Source organism: Macaca nemestrina, chromosome 1 (genome assembly GCF_043159975.1).
Source record: "Macaca nemestrina isolate mMacNem1 chromosome 1, mMacNem.hap1, whole genome shotgun sequence".
NCBI classification, from domain to species: Eukaryota; Metazoa; Chordata; class Mammalia; order Primates; family Cercopithecidae; genus Macaca; species Macaca nemestrina.
In genome coordinates, this window is record NC_092125.1 from 101373584 (window position 1) to 101389855 (window position 16272).

General features: G+C 39.9%; 2 protein-coding genes across 4 annotated transcripts; both read right to left on the minus strand.

Moving 5' to 3' along the window:
* Positions 1–437: 437 nt before the first annotated feature.
* Positions 438–4094, minus strand: LOC105498111 (T-cell surface glycoprotein CD1e, membrane-associated). Its single transcript, XM_011769970.3, has 6 exons — positions 3936–4094; positions 3317–3613; positions 2422–2691; positions 1886–2164; positions 1402–1495; positions 438–1266 (listed from the first exon to the last, which is right to left on the minus strand). Exons 1-6 carry the CDS (start codon positions 3991–3993, stop codon positions 1101–1103), a joined length of 1164 nt encoding a protein of 387 aa, XP_011768272.2. The 5' UTR covers positions 3994–4094; the 3' UTR covers positions 438–1100.
* Positions 4095–4244: 150 nt separating this feature from the next.
* Positions 4245–16125, minus strand: LOC139359622 (zinc finger protein ENSP00000375192-like). Of its 3 annotated transcripts, none has more exons than XM_071083010.1 (3): positions 14774–16125; positions 6041–6170; positions 4245–4572 (listed from the first exon to the last, which is right to left on the minus strand). In XM_071083010.1, the coding sequence occupies exons 1-3, from the start codon at positions 14813–14815 to the stop codon at positions 4376–4378; spliced, it is 369 nt and encodes a 122-aa protein (XP_070939111.1). In that variant the 5' UTR covers positions 14816–16125; the 3' UTR covers positions 4245–4375. The 3 variants fall into 3 exon arrangements, 2 of the variants coding, with proteins under 2 accessions (XP_070939111.1, XP_070939108.1); XM_071083007.1 differs by having other exon boundaries at positions 4245–4575; XR_011615784.1 differs by lacking the exon at positions 6041–6170 and having other exon boundaries at positions 4489–4575.
* Positions 16126–16272: the final 147 nt, after the last annotated feature.

Consider the following 16272-nt stretch of genomic DNA (forward strand, 5'->3'; position numbering starts at 1 on the left):
TGTAAGAATCCATATAAAAACTAAAGAAAAACAAACTGTAAATAATAATAAGCCAGACTAATATACAAAAACAAACATGTAGCTTAACTAGCATCCAATCACTCTTTTGCTTCATTACCTTAGCTCTGGCTCAAACCCTATGTCCTCTTTCTAATTGCTCAAAATATGAATTTCTCCCATGAATATGCACATCCACAAAGACACACATAGATAAACACAGCTCAGGGAAGTAGGAATGCTTCTTTGAAAGGAGATAGCCCTTATGTTATTATTTTCCTAAATATCCCTGAAGATTCATTAACATCCCAATCACTCACATTGAGGCACTCATCTGCCTCCTTCAGCTCTGGTGAGAGACAAAGGGAGATCGGAAGAGTTTTAGTAAGAGCACAGTCAAATGATGCAGAGATATCAGAGAGGGAATGGAGTAAAACAACATCACTTGAGCTGACAACAAATTTATTCCGTCTGCATTTATTGAGGAATATTACATTCAAACTGAATCAGCTATATAATTTGTGGTGTCAGTGAAAAATGAAAATACAATATCTCTTGTTTGAAAATGACTAAGGATTCCAAGATGACAACAGCAGAGCATTGAATCTAGCATGGGTTCCTGCAGAGCATACGATTCCATGTGTCTGCACAGATCACATGCTTATGAAACTGGTCCTGAATTCAGATAAGATTTTTGGTCGTGAACACAGACACAAATACCTACATCCTACTTTCAAGCAACTGAGATTAAAAAAAAAAAAAAGCAAAAACCTAATCAACTACTGTTCAGAGTAGGAAGAAATGAATGTGCTTGTGAAGATCAGTTCAATTTGGGGAGTACAGAAGAGCTCTTAATTGGGTGATCATGGGAATCCATGAAAAAGAAGTATCTGGATTATAGTTTGAAAAATCAACAATGGTGGATATGTAGCCAAAGAAGGGAAAAAAAAAAATCTCTGGAAGTTGAGGAAAAAAGTATGCCTAAAGGGATCAGTATCTTTGCTAGTACAAACTGTTTAAATTAAAGCATGCTTCCCTTATGGGACCTGGATGGTGTTTCAGAAGATACAGACAAGGACTTTATGTAGAAGGTAAAGCAAATGTCACGAGAGTTGGTTTAGGCGTGTCTTCCACTTCAAGAATCTGTTTTTGATCCACGATACTTGTGCCAAGCAGAATTGATGTCTTGAATTATTGGTGTCCTGGGTGTTGGCTCCCATGGGAAACGCAGGGCTGGGTGCACGGGGAGAAAGAGCGTTCTTATTTGAACTGTGGGAAAAGAGGAGGATATTAATCTCAAAGAAAGGAAATAAAGGGGAAAAGCAGAGAGAAAAAAAGAAGATAGAGGAAAAAAAGAATGAGTTGATTACAGGTTGAAGAAACAAAGAACAAGAAAAGGCTCACCTCTGCTTTTTTAACCGTGAGTGAACTACAACCAATATGACCAGGTTAACTATCACAGTTAAACAGATCAGGATGAGAAAGATGGAATATCCACCTGGTTGGGGATAGAATAAGAATATCATCCCTAAAATACTCTATTCCACCAAGCTGAGATTTCCCATTTTGCAAGGGTGGTATCTTCCTAGAGTTTTATCTGTGTTTTCCAGAGCCCCTCATTTCAATTCCTCCTGATCCTTTGTCTGTGATCTCCTCCCAGCACTCTCCCACTAAATCACTAGTTCCTCCTCCTTTTTTTGTTAGTATGTCTAATTCCCTACTTCCATTTTCTTAAAATTTAACTACTGTCATACTCTATCCTTTATTTTCATTGTCCCAGTTTTACCCTTCTTGTGCCTAGCGTTCCTACCCATTTCCTCAGCCCCCACCCTCAAAAGCCCCAGGGCTATTTTCATTATTTCCCAGCAGAGCCTCAGCTCTTTCTCACCCCAATGGATGATTAGATCATGGCCCTCTATACTGCTGTGTTTCACCCGACAGGACAGGCCAGCTGCCTCCCCAGTTGCCACATCCAGGGTTGCTCGGAGATACCATGTCTCGTCAGCATTAGGCAGGATGTCCCCTCGCTGAGTGCCCCGCTGCTCCTGTTCACCCCGCATCCACATCACCCACACAGGCTTTGGGTAGAATCCTGAGACATGGCACACAAGCTGCAGACGGCCAGGGCCAGGACTGGGGCCACGGGACAGCCAGGCTTCTGGCTTCACTAGACAGAAGAAGATAAGAAAAAAATGGAATTTTGAGGGGCACCCCAGGCCAGAGCTCAGGCACTTATGTGCCTAAGTAGTAATACTAAGAGTGATTTAATAATCACTTCTTTCTCTTTTCTAAGAAACAGTCCTAAACCCACACATCTCATTCTCTAGTCTCTCACATTGTCTTTCAAAATGATGATGAGAGGCAAATTCAAATAGGAGAGTTACAGTACTAGGAACAAGAGGGGAGAGAGAGAGTTGGGCTCACCTTTTCGTTTCAGTTCTGACTCCCCTGCTTCCATGAGCCCCGCAAGAAATCGAGGACAGGTGTGACCAAGAAGGCTTTGCAGTATTTCCTTAATATCTAGGTAGCGACTGAGCACTTTACAGACATTCTGGGCCCGGATCCCTGCTCCTGGAGATGGCTCCCAGGAAATTCCTTGGAAACTCAGGAAATCTGATCCTTGATATGCCATATTTAAGAAGATTTGTGGGGCATTCATTCTACAGCCAGCTAATATCTGGATCTCGAAGGGGTCTGAGAGTAGACAGGGACGAGAGATCAATATGGAAAGAATGACAAGGAAGAAAAACAAACAATTTAGAGAGTAAAGAGATTCAAGGGAAGAAAAATTTGCTGGGAAATCATATGGAGACTAGAGTTTAGTGGCAAAGGGGAAGAAAATTTGTGGGAAGAAAATGTGAAGATAATAAAGATTCTTTGAAATAACTAATGGGAAAGTGGTAGATGGGAAGGCTATCAGGAAGATAGGAGATTGGTCACCAATAATTCACGTGAAAGTGGTTAGGTACAGGCCAGTCCAGGTCAACACTCAGGCAAAAGATAAAGAAGGGTAGAAAGCGGGGTGAGAAAGGCTGAGTCTGAGGGCAGGAATGAGGGGCAGAAGATCCAGAGGAGACAGTCATTCCAAAGAGCCAGACACGAAGGTATATTCATGTTGAGATACGTACACACAGGCCCTTTTGTGTATATAGTGGAGTGAGGGTGGTGAGGAAGGGTGAAGCAGAGGAGGGAGTGGGAGCCAGAGAGTGGGGAACAAAGTTAGTAAGGTTAAATGATGGTCAGAGTCTTTATACCATCTCCACTTTGGAAAATAGTTGATGTTCCCAGGCAAATTATCAGCTTAGAGCGACGAACTTACATTCAAGCTGAAATTGACCAGCAGAAGCTTGCACTATCCGGACAAAACCATTGAAGTATAACTGGAACAGTGACTGTAAGTTTTTCAGCTCCTGCTTGCTGAAGTTTCCATGGGACCAGGGCTTCAGAAAGCGGATGGTGCCCGTGACAGTGTCCCAGCCATGAGTCTGAAGGTCACCCAGCCATCCTGAGCCCTCACTGTGTGCCCAGCTGTGGTTGGCAAAGGAGGAAATTTGGAGCATGCGGAAGGACAGGGGGTCCTCTGCTGCTGGACGGTAGGATTGTAGAGCCTGGGGAGCTGAGAGAGAGGGAAATGACAAGTAGAGAGAATGTAAAGGAATGGGAAAAGTGATGCCAAAGGAAAAAAAGGAACTTGGAGACGAGAGATAGTTAGGCAATTTGCACGTATGCTTTTCCTCTGGGGCCAGCTTCCTTTCCCCAAAATCAGAGACAAAAACTGAGACTGAGGGCAAGAATTCTCTGCCTGGAACTAGCCTGAAAGTCATACTCCAAGGGCATCCTAGAGGAGTACTGCTCCCTTCCCCCAGGACCTCCCCAGAACTTCTTCTCCGTCCTCTGGTGCCCTACCATAGGTAACTTTCCACCTGCACTCTTCTTACCTGCTGTATTTTCCCCAGGACAGCAGAGTCCCTCGAAGAGGAGGAACAGGAGCAGCATTGAAGCTCTGTTAAAGCAAAGATTCCTTGGCAGGACACCTGCCCTCAGAATTCAGATATCAGTACCCCTCTCCACGCCCTCTTGTACTCTCATCTGACTTCCCTTACTGCACAGACAGAAAAACCTCTCCCTCTGCAGACTTCCCTGTCAGAGAAGCCCCACTGCCTCCCTTTGCCACAGCCTCCCACGGGGTTCTTCATTTCCCCTCTGTCTCTCCCACTGTCTGGCTCCAAATTTTCTCCCTGCTCTTGTCTACATCCTCCCAACCTCCCTAATTGCACTAACTGCTGGAAAACGGGTCCTGGCTTAAAGCAAATCTGTGGTCTGGCTTGAAAATTGAGCAGCTTTTCACCTTGGAGAAATCAAATCCATACTTGGGTTGTCAATAATCTAATCTGTGGGAAGTAATGGTAGTCACTTGGTGGTGCCTATCCACCAGTCTCCCACTTCTACCTTTCTGAGATCCTCTCCTCTGCCTGTGTCTCTTCACTCTGCTCTTGATCATGATCAGAAGACACTCGGCATCCTGGATGTAGCTGCATAATCCGCATGCAACCCTCCATAATCCAACTCTCCGTGCTGCTGAAAAAGGAGCAGCAATGGCAATGCAGATTATCAGATAATCTAAAGAAAGCTCCCTTTGCTCAGTTTCCCCAGTCAAGCCAACCGTCACTGTTAAAGTGGTCCATGAGTGGGCTTGACCTGGAAGTGGTGAGCTAAAGGGCAGGTAGATTTCACCCATGTTTTACAAGTGGGTCTGGAAGAAATACACAGGGGACTTGGATCCCCGTCCCTACCCAGATGAAGAGAGCATGTCTGGAAGTCTGTGGGCCAGTTTCGCCCTGGGTATGAAGAAAGACTGAGAACAAGCATGAAGCTTCTCATTAGTTCATGGCCTGAGAGCATTGGCGTTCCCTTGCTTGCGTTTGCTTAGAAAGCAGTGTTGGTGGACACAGGGAAGTAGCCTTAGAGGACTGAAGTGTTCACTGGAGAATTAATTACTGTATTGAGTCTTTATTTTTGTTTCTTGTTCATTGGTGTTTGTTGTGACACCCTGAAGGCAATTGAAATAACATTCCTTTGTTTGGTTTTTATACATTTGTTCAACTGACATTTGTTCAGAGCCCTATGACCAAAAACAATTCCCAGACCCTAAGATATCAGAGATAGAAGTCTTTGGGAAAAAAAATAAAACAAAACTCAGCCACAAACCTCTACTTTTCTTATAGCGTGAATTTGCAGAACGGTGGTCAGAATTATTGAAAAAGGTCCAAACCTAGTTTCATCTTATTATCATTTCTAAATTCTGAGGTTAAAAAAAGATAAAAAGTTTCCTTGTTTCTTGAGTAGAATGTCTACATTTATTTTCAATACTCTTTCTTTTCTACAAATACATTCAAAGCTATGAGTTGCTACGTAAATCTATCTATAAATCGCTATGTAAATCCAAAATTGGTTTCATAATAAAATTATCAACAGTAAACAAACATAAATATTCATGAGAATATATGCTAACCTATGAAAACCATAACACATAGTAAAAAGATTGGAATGACCTATGCCAGACATCAATACTACAAATAATTGTATTCATTGGAATTTTTGTTTTGTTTTGTTTTGTTTTTTCCTGAGACGGAGTCTTGCTGTCTTGCTTGTTGCCCAGGCTGCAGTGCAGTGGCATAATCTCAGCTCATTGCAACCTCCGACTCGCTGGTTCAAACTATTCTCCTGCCTCAGCCTCCCTAGCAGCTGGGATTACAGGCAAGCGTCACCGTGCCCAGCTAATTTTTCTATTTTTAATAGACACAGGGTTTCATCATGTTGACCAAGATGGTCTTGATCTCCTGACCTCATTATCTGTCTGCCTCGGCCTCCCAAAGTGCTGGGACCGTGCCTGGTCCATTAGAATTTTTAAATCAGGCCAGGCACGGTGACTTATGCCTATAATCCCAGCACTTTGGAAGGCCGAGACAGGTGAATTTGAGACCAGCCTGACCAACATGGCGAAACCCTGTCCCTACTAAAAATACAAAAATTAGCTGGGTACCTTGGTGTGTGCCTATAATTCCAGCTACTGGAGAGGCTGAAGCAGGAGAATTGCTTGAGCCTGGGAGGTGGAGGTTGCAGGGAGCTGAGATTGTGACATTGTACTCCAGCCTGGGCAAGAGAGGGAGACTCTGTTTCAAAAAAAAAAAAGAGAGAGAGAGAATTTTTGTATCGTTTGCAAAGTAAAATAAAGCTAAGCATAATTGGAGAATAAAGCAATTTTGTTATTGCACAGAACAATTGCACTATTGTGCAAGTAAAGATAACCACACCCTAGTTTTTAATTTTGAGGTTACAGAACTCACAGATAACTGCAAATTAGTAAGCAAAGTAGAAATAATGTCTGATAGCAGCCCAATAATCATTAACAAAATATTTAATGAGATTCCTTCTAAATTAAAATTATCCAGAAGTTAAATTCCAAAGAAAAATTTTTGTAACATTATATGGTACAATTATTTCCTTCCTGCTTTACAAAATTCCATCAGTGAGTAGGCCAGGTGCCGTGTCTCATGCCTGTAATCCCAGCATTTTGAGAGGCTGAGGCAGGCAGATCAGGAGATCAGGAGATCGAGACCATCCTGGCTAACAGGGTGAAATCCTGTCTCTACTAAAAACACAAAAAATTAGCTGGGCATGGTGGCAAGTGCCTGTAGTCTCAGCTGTTCGGGAACCTGAGGCAAGAGAATCACTTGAACCTGGGAGGCAGAGGTTGCAGGGAGCCAAGATTGCACCACTGCACTCCAGCCTGGGCAACAGAGCAAGACTCCATCTCAAAAAAAAAAGAAAAAAGAAAAAAAATTCCATCAGTGCCTAACCACATTTTTTACTAAAAATACTTACTGTCTGTGGCCAGAGATCTCTTTTAAAAAGAAATTCCCCCTCCTATGTTTTTCTGAGGCTGCCCCACAGTCACATTTGCAGATCCCCTTTTGCCAAAACCAGAAAATTCTCTCAAAACATATTACAAGATGTGACTTGGGACAAATTAATCTTTCTATGTAAGAAATTTATGGGAGATAAACCATTAAAATTGATTTAAAATAAAATTTTTGAGTACATTTGTAGAAATGTAAGAAAATGCTACATCTACTAATTTTTTTTCAAAGAATTTAAATAAGAGTTTTATTCTTTTGGCTTATTTTCAGGAAAGATTGCAATTTCTACATACTTATTTTCTTGTTTGTGTATACTTACATTTCTTTAACATTTATTCAAATATATTTTTCAGCTTTAGTGAGGTACAACCAACAAATAAAAATTGAGTGTAAAAAAAGTATTTATTGCCACTGAGCTGTACATTTTAAAATGGTAAAGATGATAAATTATATATTTATATTCTACCTTTTTTAAAATTGAGTATACTTAAGGTGCACAACATGATATTATATGTATGTACTGTGAAGTAATCACCACAATTTATTAGCATATCCATCACTTCGCATAGTTTTATATATATATATATATATATATATATTTTTTTTTTTTTTTTTTTTTTTTTTTTTTTTTTTGAGACGGAGTCTCGCTCTGTCGCCCAGGCTGGAGTGCAGTGGCAGGATCTTGGCTCACTGTAAGCTCCACCTCCCGGGTTCACGCCATTCTCCTGCCTCAGCCTCCCGAGTGGCTGGGACCACAGGCCCCGCCACCACACCTGGCTAATTTTTTGTATTTTTAGTGGAGAGGGGTTTCACCGTGTTAGCCAGAATGGTCTCAATCTCCTGACCTCGTGATCCGCCTGCCTTGGCCTCCCAAAGTGCCGGGATTACAGACGTGAGCCACCACGCCCAGTCGTTTGCAAGTATTTTCTCCCCTTCTGTAGGTTGCCTCTTCACTCTATTGTCTCCTTTGCTGCACAGAAGTTTTTTAGTTTGACACAATCCCGTTTGTCTATTTTTGCTTTTATTGCCTGTGCTTTTGGTGTCATATCCAAAAAAAAAATCCCATAATAGAGGGCATATATGAAAATCCCACAGCTAACATCATGATCAATCTTTTCTCTAAGATCCAGGACAAGGCATGAATGTCCACTCTCCCTACTTCTATTCAACACAGTGTTAGAAGCCCTAGACAGAGCAAGTAGATAAGAAAAGGAAATAAAAGGCATCAAAATCAGAAAGTAAAAGGTAAAATTATCTTTTGCAGCAATAATCTACAAAATCGATGTGATATATAAAATCTACATGATGATGTACACAGAAGACCCTTAAGACTCAACAAAAAAATGATTAGAACTAAAAAATTCAGTAAAAGATGTAGAACACAAAAATCAACACACAAATATCAATGGTGTTTCTATACACAATAAACTATCATGAAAGGAAATTAAGAAAACAATCTCATTTATAGTAGCATAAAAAGAATAAAATACTTAGGAATAAACTTAATCAAAGACTCATGCACTGAAAATTACAAAATACTAATGAAAAATATTAAAGTAGACACAGAAAAATGACAAAGAAAAAGTGGACAAAGCACCAGTAATTGAAGGGGATGTTACCCAAACATGGGAATGGACTTGTAGAGGGACCCATATATTGACCCCCATCTCCGCTTCCCAGAGCACTGTTGCAAACACACTGAAAAACAAAAGAAGTGTACAGCTGACTAAGAGACTATTTTTCAGCTCTACTGTTAAGCACCATCTACTTGACTGCAGCCTGAAGTACACCACCAAACAAAAATGCATTTCACCAACACTCATTGCCTGTGAAACCCACTGCAGGAAACTATCTGCAAACTAGGAACCTGTACAGAGCCTTGGCCCTCTGAAATAACTCATTATCTCTCTCTCTATATATATATATATAATATACACACACACACACATACACACACACACGTATATATACATATATATGTGTATATGTGTGTGTGTGTATATAGTGTTAGTGTGACCTATATATATAGTTAGTGTGATATACATATATATAATTAAAAACTTCATCCAAATGGCAACAAATTCAAAAAGAAAAAGAAGTGTCCGCTCCTTCACATGGGAAGGAATCAACACAGTAACTCCAGCAATTCAAAAAGTCCGAGGTGATTTGTTACCTTGGAAAGATGACACTAACTCCCTAGCATGAACCTAACCAGACTGAAACGTATGAAATGACAGATATAGGGTTCAGAATCTGGATGCTAACGAAGCTCAACAGGATCCAATAAAGTTTAAATCCAGCATTTACGAGGAACTTAAACAAATTTACAAGAAAAAAAGTCCCATCAAAAAGTGGGCAAAGGACATGAACAGACACTTCTCCAAAGAAAACATACATGCAGCCAACAATCATATGAGAGAATGCTTAACATCACTGATCATTAGAGACGTGCAAATCAAAACCACAACAAGATACCATCTCACATCAGTCAGAATGGCTATTATTAAAAAGTCCAAAAATAACAGATGCTGGTGAAGTAGTGGAGAAAAAGGAATGCCTTTACACTGTTGGTGGGAGTATAAATTAGTTCAGCCATTGTGGAAGATGGTGTGGCAATTCCTCAAAGAACTAAAAACAGAAATACCACTCAACCCAACAATCCCATTACTGAGTATATACCCAAGGGAATATAAATTGTTCTATTATAAAGACACATGTGGGTGAATGTTTATTGCAGCATTTTCACAATAGCAAAGACATGGAGTCAACCTCAATGTCCATCAATGATAGACTGGATAAAGAAAATGTGGTACATATACACCATGGAATACTATGCAGCCACAAAAGGAATGAGATAATGTCCTTTATAGGACATGGATGGAGCTAAATAAAGGCCATTATCCTTAGCAAACTACACAGGAACAGAAATCAAAATACCACATGTTCTCATAAGTGGGAGCTAAATGATGAGAATCCGTGGACACATAGAGGGGAACAACACACAGTGGGGCCTATGGGAGGTTGCAGGGTAGGAGGAGGGAGAGGATCAGGAAAAACAACTGGTGGGTACTAGGCTGAGTACCTGGGTGATTAAATAATCTGTACAACAAACCTTCATGACAGAAGTTTATCTATGTAACAAGCAAGTACCCCTAAACTTAAGATAAAAGTGAAAAAAAAAAAGAGAGAGAGAGACATGATCCAAATAAGCATAAGCAGAAATGGAAAAGGTGACATTACAACTGATCCCACAGAAATACAAAAGATCCCCAGAAACTACTATAAAAACCTCTATGCACACAAATTATAAAATCTAGAGGAAATGGGTAAATTCCTGCAAACACATAATCTCTCAAGATAGAACCAGGAAGAAATTGAAACCCTAAACAGAGTAATAACAAGTTCCATAACTGAATCAGCAATAAAAACTTACCAACCAAAAAAGTCCCTGGACCATCAACAAAGTAGGCATCAAAGGAACATACTTCAAAATAATAAAAGCCATATACAACAAACCCATAGCCAACATCCAAAAGCATTCCTCTTAAGAGCTGGAACAAGGATGCCTACTCTCACTACTCTTATTCAACATAGTACTGGAAGACCAAGCCAAAGCAGTCAGTCAAGAGAACAAAATGAAAGGCATCCAAATACCTAAATGGGAAGTCAAATTTTCTCTCTTCACTGATGATATAGTTTTATTTGTAGAAAACTCTAAAGATTCCACCAAAAGGCTCCTGGAGTGGATAAACAATTTCAATAAAACTTCAGATACAAAGTCAACGTACAAAAACTAGTAGTATTACTATACACTGGTAACATTCAAGCTGAGAGCCAAATAGAGAATGCAATCCCATTTGCAGTATCCACCAAAAAAAGTAAAATATCTATGAATACATTTAACGAAAGGGGCAAAAGATCTCTCCAAAGAGAACTACAAAACACTGCTGAAAGAAATCATACAGGACACAAACAAATGGAAAAACATTCCATGCTCATGGATTTGAAGAATCAATATTATTAAAGTGTTCATACTGCCCAAAGCAATCTACAGATTTGATGTTATTTGTATCAAATCACCAACATCATTTTTCACAGACTTAGAAAAAAACTATCCCAAAATTCACATGGAACCAAAAATAAGCCCAGATAGCCAAAGCAATCCTAAGGGAAAAGAACAAAGCCAGAGGAATCACACTACCTGACTTCAAACTTTACCACTAGGCTACAATAACCAAAACAGCATGGTACTGATACAAAAATTAGCAGAGAGACCAATGGAACATAATAGAGAAATCAAAAATAAAACAGCATACTTACAACCAACTGTTCTTCAACAAAGTGAACAAAAATGAGTAATTGATAAAGAACTCAATATCCAATAAATGGTGCTGGGAAAACAGCTAACCATATTGCAGAAGAATAAAACTGCACTTCTGCCTTTCACCATTTACAAAAATTAACTCAAGGTGGATTAACAATTAAAATGTAAGACCCTGGCCAGGCACAGTGGCTGACACCTGTAACCCCAGCAATTTGGGAGGCTGAGGCGGGTGGATCATTTGAGTTCAGGAGTTCAAGACCAGGCTGGCCAACATGGTGAAACCCTGTCTCTACAAAATAACTCAAAAATTAGCCAGGCGTGGTGGCGGGCACCTGTAGTCCCAGCTACTCAAAAGGCTGCGGCAGGAGCATAGCTTGAACCCGCGAGGTGGAGTTTGCAATGAACCGCGATCGCACCACTGCACTCCAGCCTGAATGACAGAGCAAGACTCCATTTCAAAAAAAAAAAAAAAAAACAAAATTAAATGAATAAACAATAAAATAAGCACCTATATAAACAGATCTCCATAATAATAATAACAAAAAATTTTAACAAATTTAAAAGAGAATATTCTTAATCTGGTAAGAAAAGTTTACACAAAACACTCCCAGCAAATATGACTCTTGTTAACCTTTTAAAAAATCTTATCTCGGCTGGGCGCGGTGGCTCACGCCTATAATCCCAGCACTTTGGGAGGCCGACACGGGTGGATCACCTGAGGTCAGGAGTTTGAGACCAGCCTAGCCAACATAGTGAAATCCCGCCTCTACTAAAAATACAAAAAATTAGCCACACATGGTAGCAGGTGCCTGTAATCTCAGCTACTAGGGAGGTTGAGGCAGGAGACTTGCTTGAACCCGGGAGGTGGAGGTCGCAGTGAGCCGAGATCACGCCATTGCACTCCAGCCTGAGTGACAGAGCAAGACTCTGTCTAAAAAAAAAAAAAAAAAAAAAAAGTAGCTATCAAAAATTCTATTTCTCATTTTACTGGAGGTAATAGGCCAGTGAAAATGGGTAAAAAATATAATCAAATGTATAACAATTGAAAGAAAACTAATGAAACTTTCGTATCTAGAGATATCATTAGAAAATCCAAAAGGATCTATAGATAAAACATTAAGCTTAATAAGTTAATTTAACATGGATACTGGTAGCAAGGTCAAAATATTTTTTTTATTTGTAACATACAGTAGACCTCTCCTTATTCATGGTTTTGTTTTCCACAGTTTTAGTTAGCCATGGTCAATGGCAGTCTGAAAATATTAAATGCGCAATTCCAGAAATAAACTGTCTATAAGTTTTCAATTGTGCACCGTCCTAAGTAGTATGATGAAATTTCATGCCAGCCTACTTCATCCGGACGAGGATGCAGATCACCCCTTAATCCAGCGTATCTACACTGTATGTGCTACCCAACCATTAGTCACTTAGTAGCTGGCTCAGTTATCAGATCAGCTGTCCTGGTCTCGCAGTGCTTGTGTTCAAGTAACCCTTATTTTACTTAGTAACACACCAAGCACAGAAGTAGTGATGCCTGTAATTCAAATATGCCAAAGAGAAGCCATAAAGTGCTTCCTTTAAATTAAAAGGTGTAAGTTTTTGACTTAGTAAGGAAAGAAGAAAAAAAAATGCTGATGTTGCTATGATCTACAATAAAAAGGAATTATCTTCCCATAAAATTGTGATGGGAAAAAAGTAATTGTACAAATTCTACCGTCACACTTCAAATTGCAAAGGTTATGATCAGAGTGTGTGGTAAGTGCTTAGTTAAGATCTTAAAAAGCCATCAAATTTGTGGGTGGAGGACATGAGCAGAAAGGGGCTCCAATTGGCAGCAATCAGGTTCAACACTATTTGTGGTTTTGGGCATCCACCCAGGGTCATCTGCTACTTTGTGTTCATTGACCTACATCTCCTCATTTCCTCCCACCACCACCTGCTTCCTGCCCCTGGTAATCAGTGTTTTATTCTCTATTTCTGTGTACTCAACTCTTTTAAGATTCCACATATAAGTGAGATTATGCAATCAATATCTGAGAAAACCTGTGTCCTGAGGAGCTTATTGGAAGTGTGCATTGTCTTTAGGCCCATCGGAGAATATGGGTCAGAAGCATCAATTAAAGTTTTGTTTTAGAAGTGTGCATATGTTGATTTTTTAATTTGAAACCAACACTGGAACTAGGGATAATCTTTCCCTGGAAGACAGGTTTCATATGTCAAGTAACAATGGTACTAATGCAGAGTGGAAATACAAACTATGCCATAGCACTGAACGAGCACAGTCACAGCATAGTATGGAAATGTGAGACTCTGCTATGTGGACACTGTGGACACTGCCATGTCCGTTTCTGTACTTTTGAAAGAGAAAGGAAATATGAAATACTGGATATGATATGTGGGAAAGAATGTAACTTGAAAACCTGGTTAATTTCTAGACCTTTCAAACAATCTCAATTGCTCCACTTTTCATGGAAAAGACAGTGTATAAAGTAAATTTTTCCCTCAAATATGACATTTGAAGAATTCCAAAATTTTCATTTTGTCTGGCGATTTTCTTAACTAATTTTAAATTTACAGTCATCTTCTTGCAAATGTTGCCAGAAACAAAACGGAATCACTAAGGTAAAAAAAAAAAAAAAAACCTGGCAGAGCTAGGGAAGACTATGCAGAGAGGATTCTCACACTTGTTTTTTTTTTTTTTTTTTTTTTGAGACGGAGTCTCGCTCTGTCGCCCAGGCTAGAGTGCAGTGGCCGGATCTCGGCTCACTGCAAGCTCCGCCTCCCGGGTTCCCGCCATTCTCCTGCCTCAGCCTCCGGAGTAGCTGGGACTACAGGCGCCGCCACCACGCCCGGCTAATTTTTTTTTTGTATTTTTTAGTAGAGACGGGGTTTCACCGTGTTAGCCAGGATAGTCTCGAGCTCCTGACCTCGTGATCCGCCCGTCTCGGCCTCCCAAAGTGCTGGGATTACAGGCTTGAGCCACCGCACCCGGCATCACACTTGTATACCTAATAAGAACAAATACCATGAAAGACTTCGCAAAAACCACAACCTTGAAAAGGCCATCACAACCTTACACGAAAAATGCCTCAAAGACACCTGCCTTGCCAGCAACTGTCTGTTTAACCTCTGACTGGTGTCACCCTTGTTACTGATATTTGTAAGCAAGGATAATTATTTCAAAACAAATATGTAATCTCTTCATTTTTTTTCTTTAAAAATTTTGCCTTCCTTTACCTCCCTGAATATGCTCATAGTTTACTATGGCATATATATTTCCATTGCAATGCTCTATTCCCAAATAAATATATTTTTCTTTTAGAGAGCCCCTTTTTCTGTTTGTTATTTAGGTAGACATTCTGCACGTATTTGGCAAAAACTTACACGCTGTTGAAACTGAAACCAAGGCCTCTTCCTCTATCTTCCTTCTCTCAGGCACAACTCAATTTCTAACGTGGTCTTTGGCAACACTAATATTCCTTTCTGGTAACATAATTTTGACTGGATTACTGTTCTCATGTTTTAGGCTTACCTTGTTTAAAAATTTGATGAGTAGCCAAGTGTGGTAGCTCATGCGTGTAATCCCAGCACTTTGGGAGGCTGAGGTGGGTGGATCACGAGATCAGGAGATCGAGACCATCCTGGCCAACATGATGAAAACACGTCTCTACTAAAAATACAAAAATTAGCCAGGCATGGTGGCAGGCACCGCAGTCCCAGCTACTCAGGAGGCTGAGGCAGGAGAATCACTTGAACCTAGGAGGCAGAGGCTGCAGTGAGCCGAGATCACGCCACTGCACTCCAGCCTGGGCAACAGAGCAAGACTCTGTCTCAAAAAAAAAAAAAAAAAAAAAAAGTTGGATGTGTGTGGGGTTAGTGTTGTGATAGTCTCTTGTGCCCTACCAACTCTTTTGGATTTTTTTTTAAATCAGGAACATTTCAGATTTAGTTTGTATCAATTCAACTTTGGGAGTCTTGGAAGAACTCTCTCATTTTAATGGAAAATAGCTCAGGTTGTCTACCAGCTTTTCCTGAACTCTGTTTTGGGGGTTCTACCCAAAATAAAAAGCTTATAAACACAAAAACAATAATGTTCATGTCTGTGATGGCCAATGTTAAGTCTCTGCTGTTGTCTATGGCTGTTATCCAAAAAGTAGATTCAATTCTGTCATGTATTGGAGTCTGGGAATATTGTTAAGGGATACATACATTGAAATTTGGAGAGCTGCTCTGTATTTATCAATTAGGCAGTGATAATCTTGGATGAAGGCTAGTCTTATTGATGTTGTGAACCAGTTGTTCCCAGGAATAGAGAACACTACACTATTCACTTTGCATTTTCTTATCCACGTAATAGAATTAGTTAGTGGTAACCCTCTACACTTGGAATTGTTTGCCGCTACATTTCTGCATGACACATAGATCTATGCAAATACGTGACTTTTTCCCAAATGGAGAAAATCCAAAAATTCTTAAAATTTTTCATGGGCATACAAGAAGATAGGAGGTGACATTTTAAAACAAGTATCTCTGAACTTTCTTTATAAAAAAATAGCGGCCTCTTTGCTCTATTATTAATACCTCATGTGGTGTTATGAAGGCCCAAATGTAGACAGCAGTTATGAGATATTACAAGAGAAGAAGATAGCTCTGCTGCTTATAGAACCTTATCCAAAAAGTTATCTTTGACTTAGACTGGAGGTGCACATAGCATAGCTCCTAGAGTTCTGTTTATCTCATAAATATTTGTTATTCAAAACTCCATAGGCCAAGAGCTCCTGAAGAGAAGGTCATATGCTAGTAGCAATTGTCATTTTTCCCCTCAAATTTTGCTATAGTATAATTTTGTTTGAATTATAAACTTCAGTCTTTATTATATTTGATTCTGGCATTTTGGCTTGTAGTGCTATAGTACCGGCAATGTTTTAAATGCTTTACCTTTATGTAAGTGAATATCGGCACACACACATACACACACACACACACAGACATAGACACACACACACGCACAGCCAGTTTAGAATGTGGAGT

Excerpts from the sequence above, each read along its gene's own strand:
- LOC105498111 (XM_011769970.3), bottom strand. The coding sequence starts at position 3,993 with ATGCTGCTCCTGTTCCTCCTCTTCGAGGGACTCTGCTGTCCTGGGGAA. Across the intron at positions 2,692-3,316 it reads TGGTCAATTTCAGCTTGAAT|ACCCCTTCGAGATCCAGATA; the intron begins GTAAGTTCGTCG and ends GTCTACTCTCAG. Across the intron at positions 2,165-2,421 it reads GTCAGAACTGAAACGAAAAG|TGAAGCCAGAAGCCTGGCTG; the intron begins GTGAGCCCAACT and ends TCTTCTGTCTAG.
- LOC139359622 (XM_071083007.1), bottom strand. The coding sequence starts at position 14,815 with ATGAGCTACCACACTTGGCTACTCATCAAATTTTTAAACAAG. Across the intron at positions 6,171-14,773 it reads TCATCAAATTTTTAAACAAG|AGTCTCCCTCTCTTGCCCAG; the intron begins GTAAGCCTAAAA and ends TTTTTGAAACAG. Across the intron at positions 4,576-6,040 it reads AATTATAGGCACACACCAAG|CAGCACGGAGAGTTGGATTA; the intron begins GTACCCAGCTAA and ends CTCCTTTTTCAG.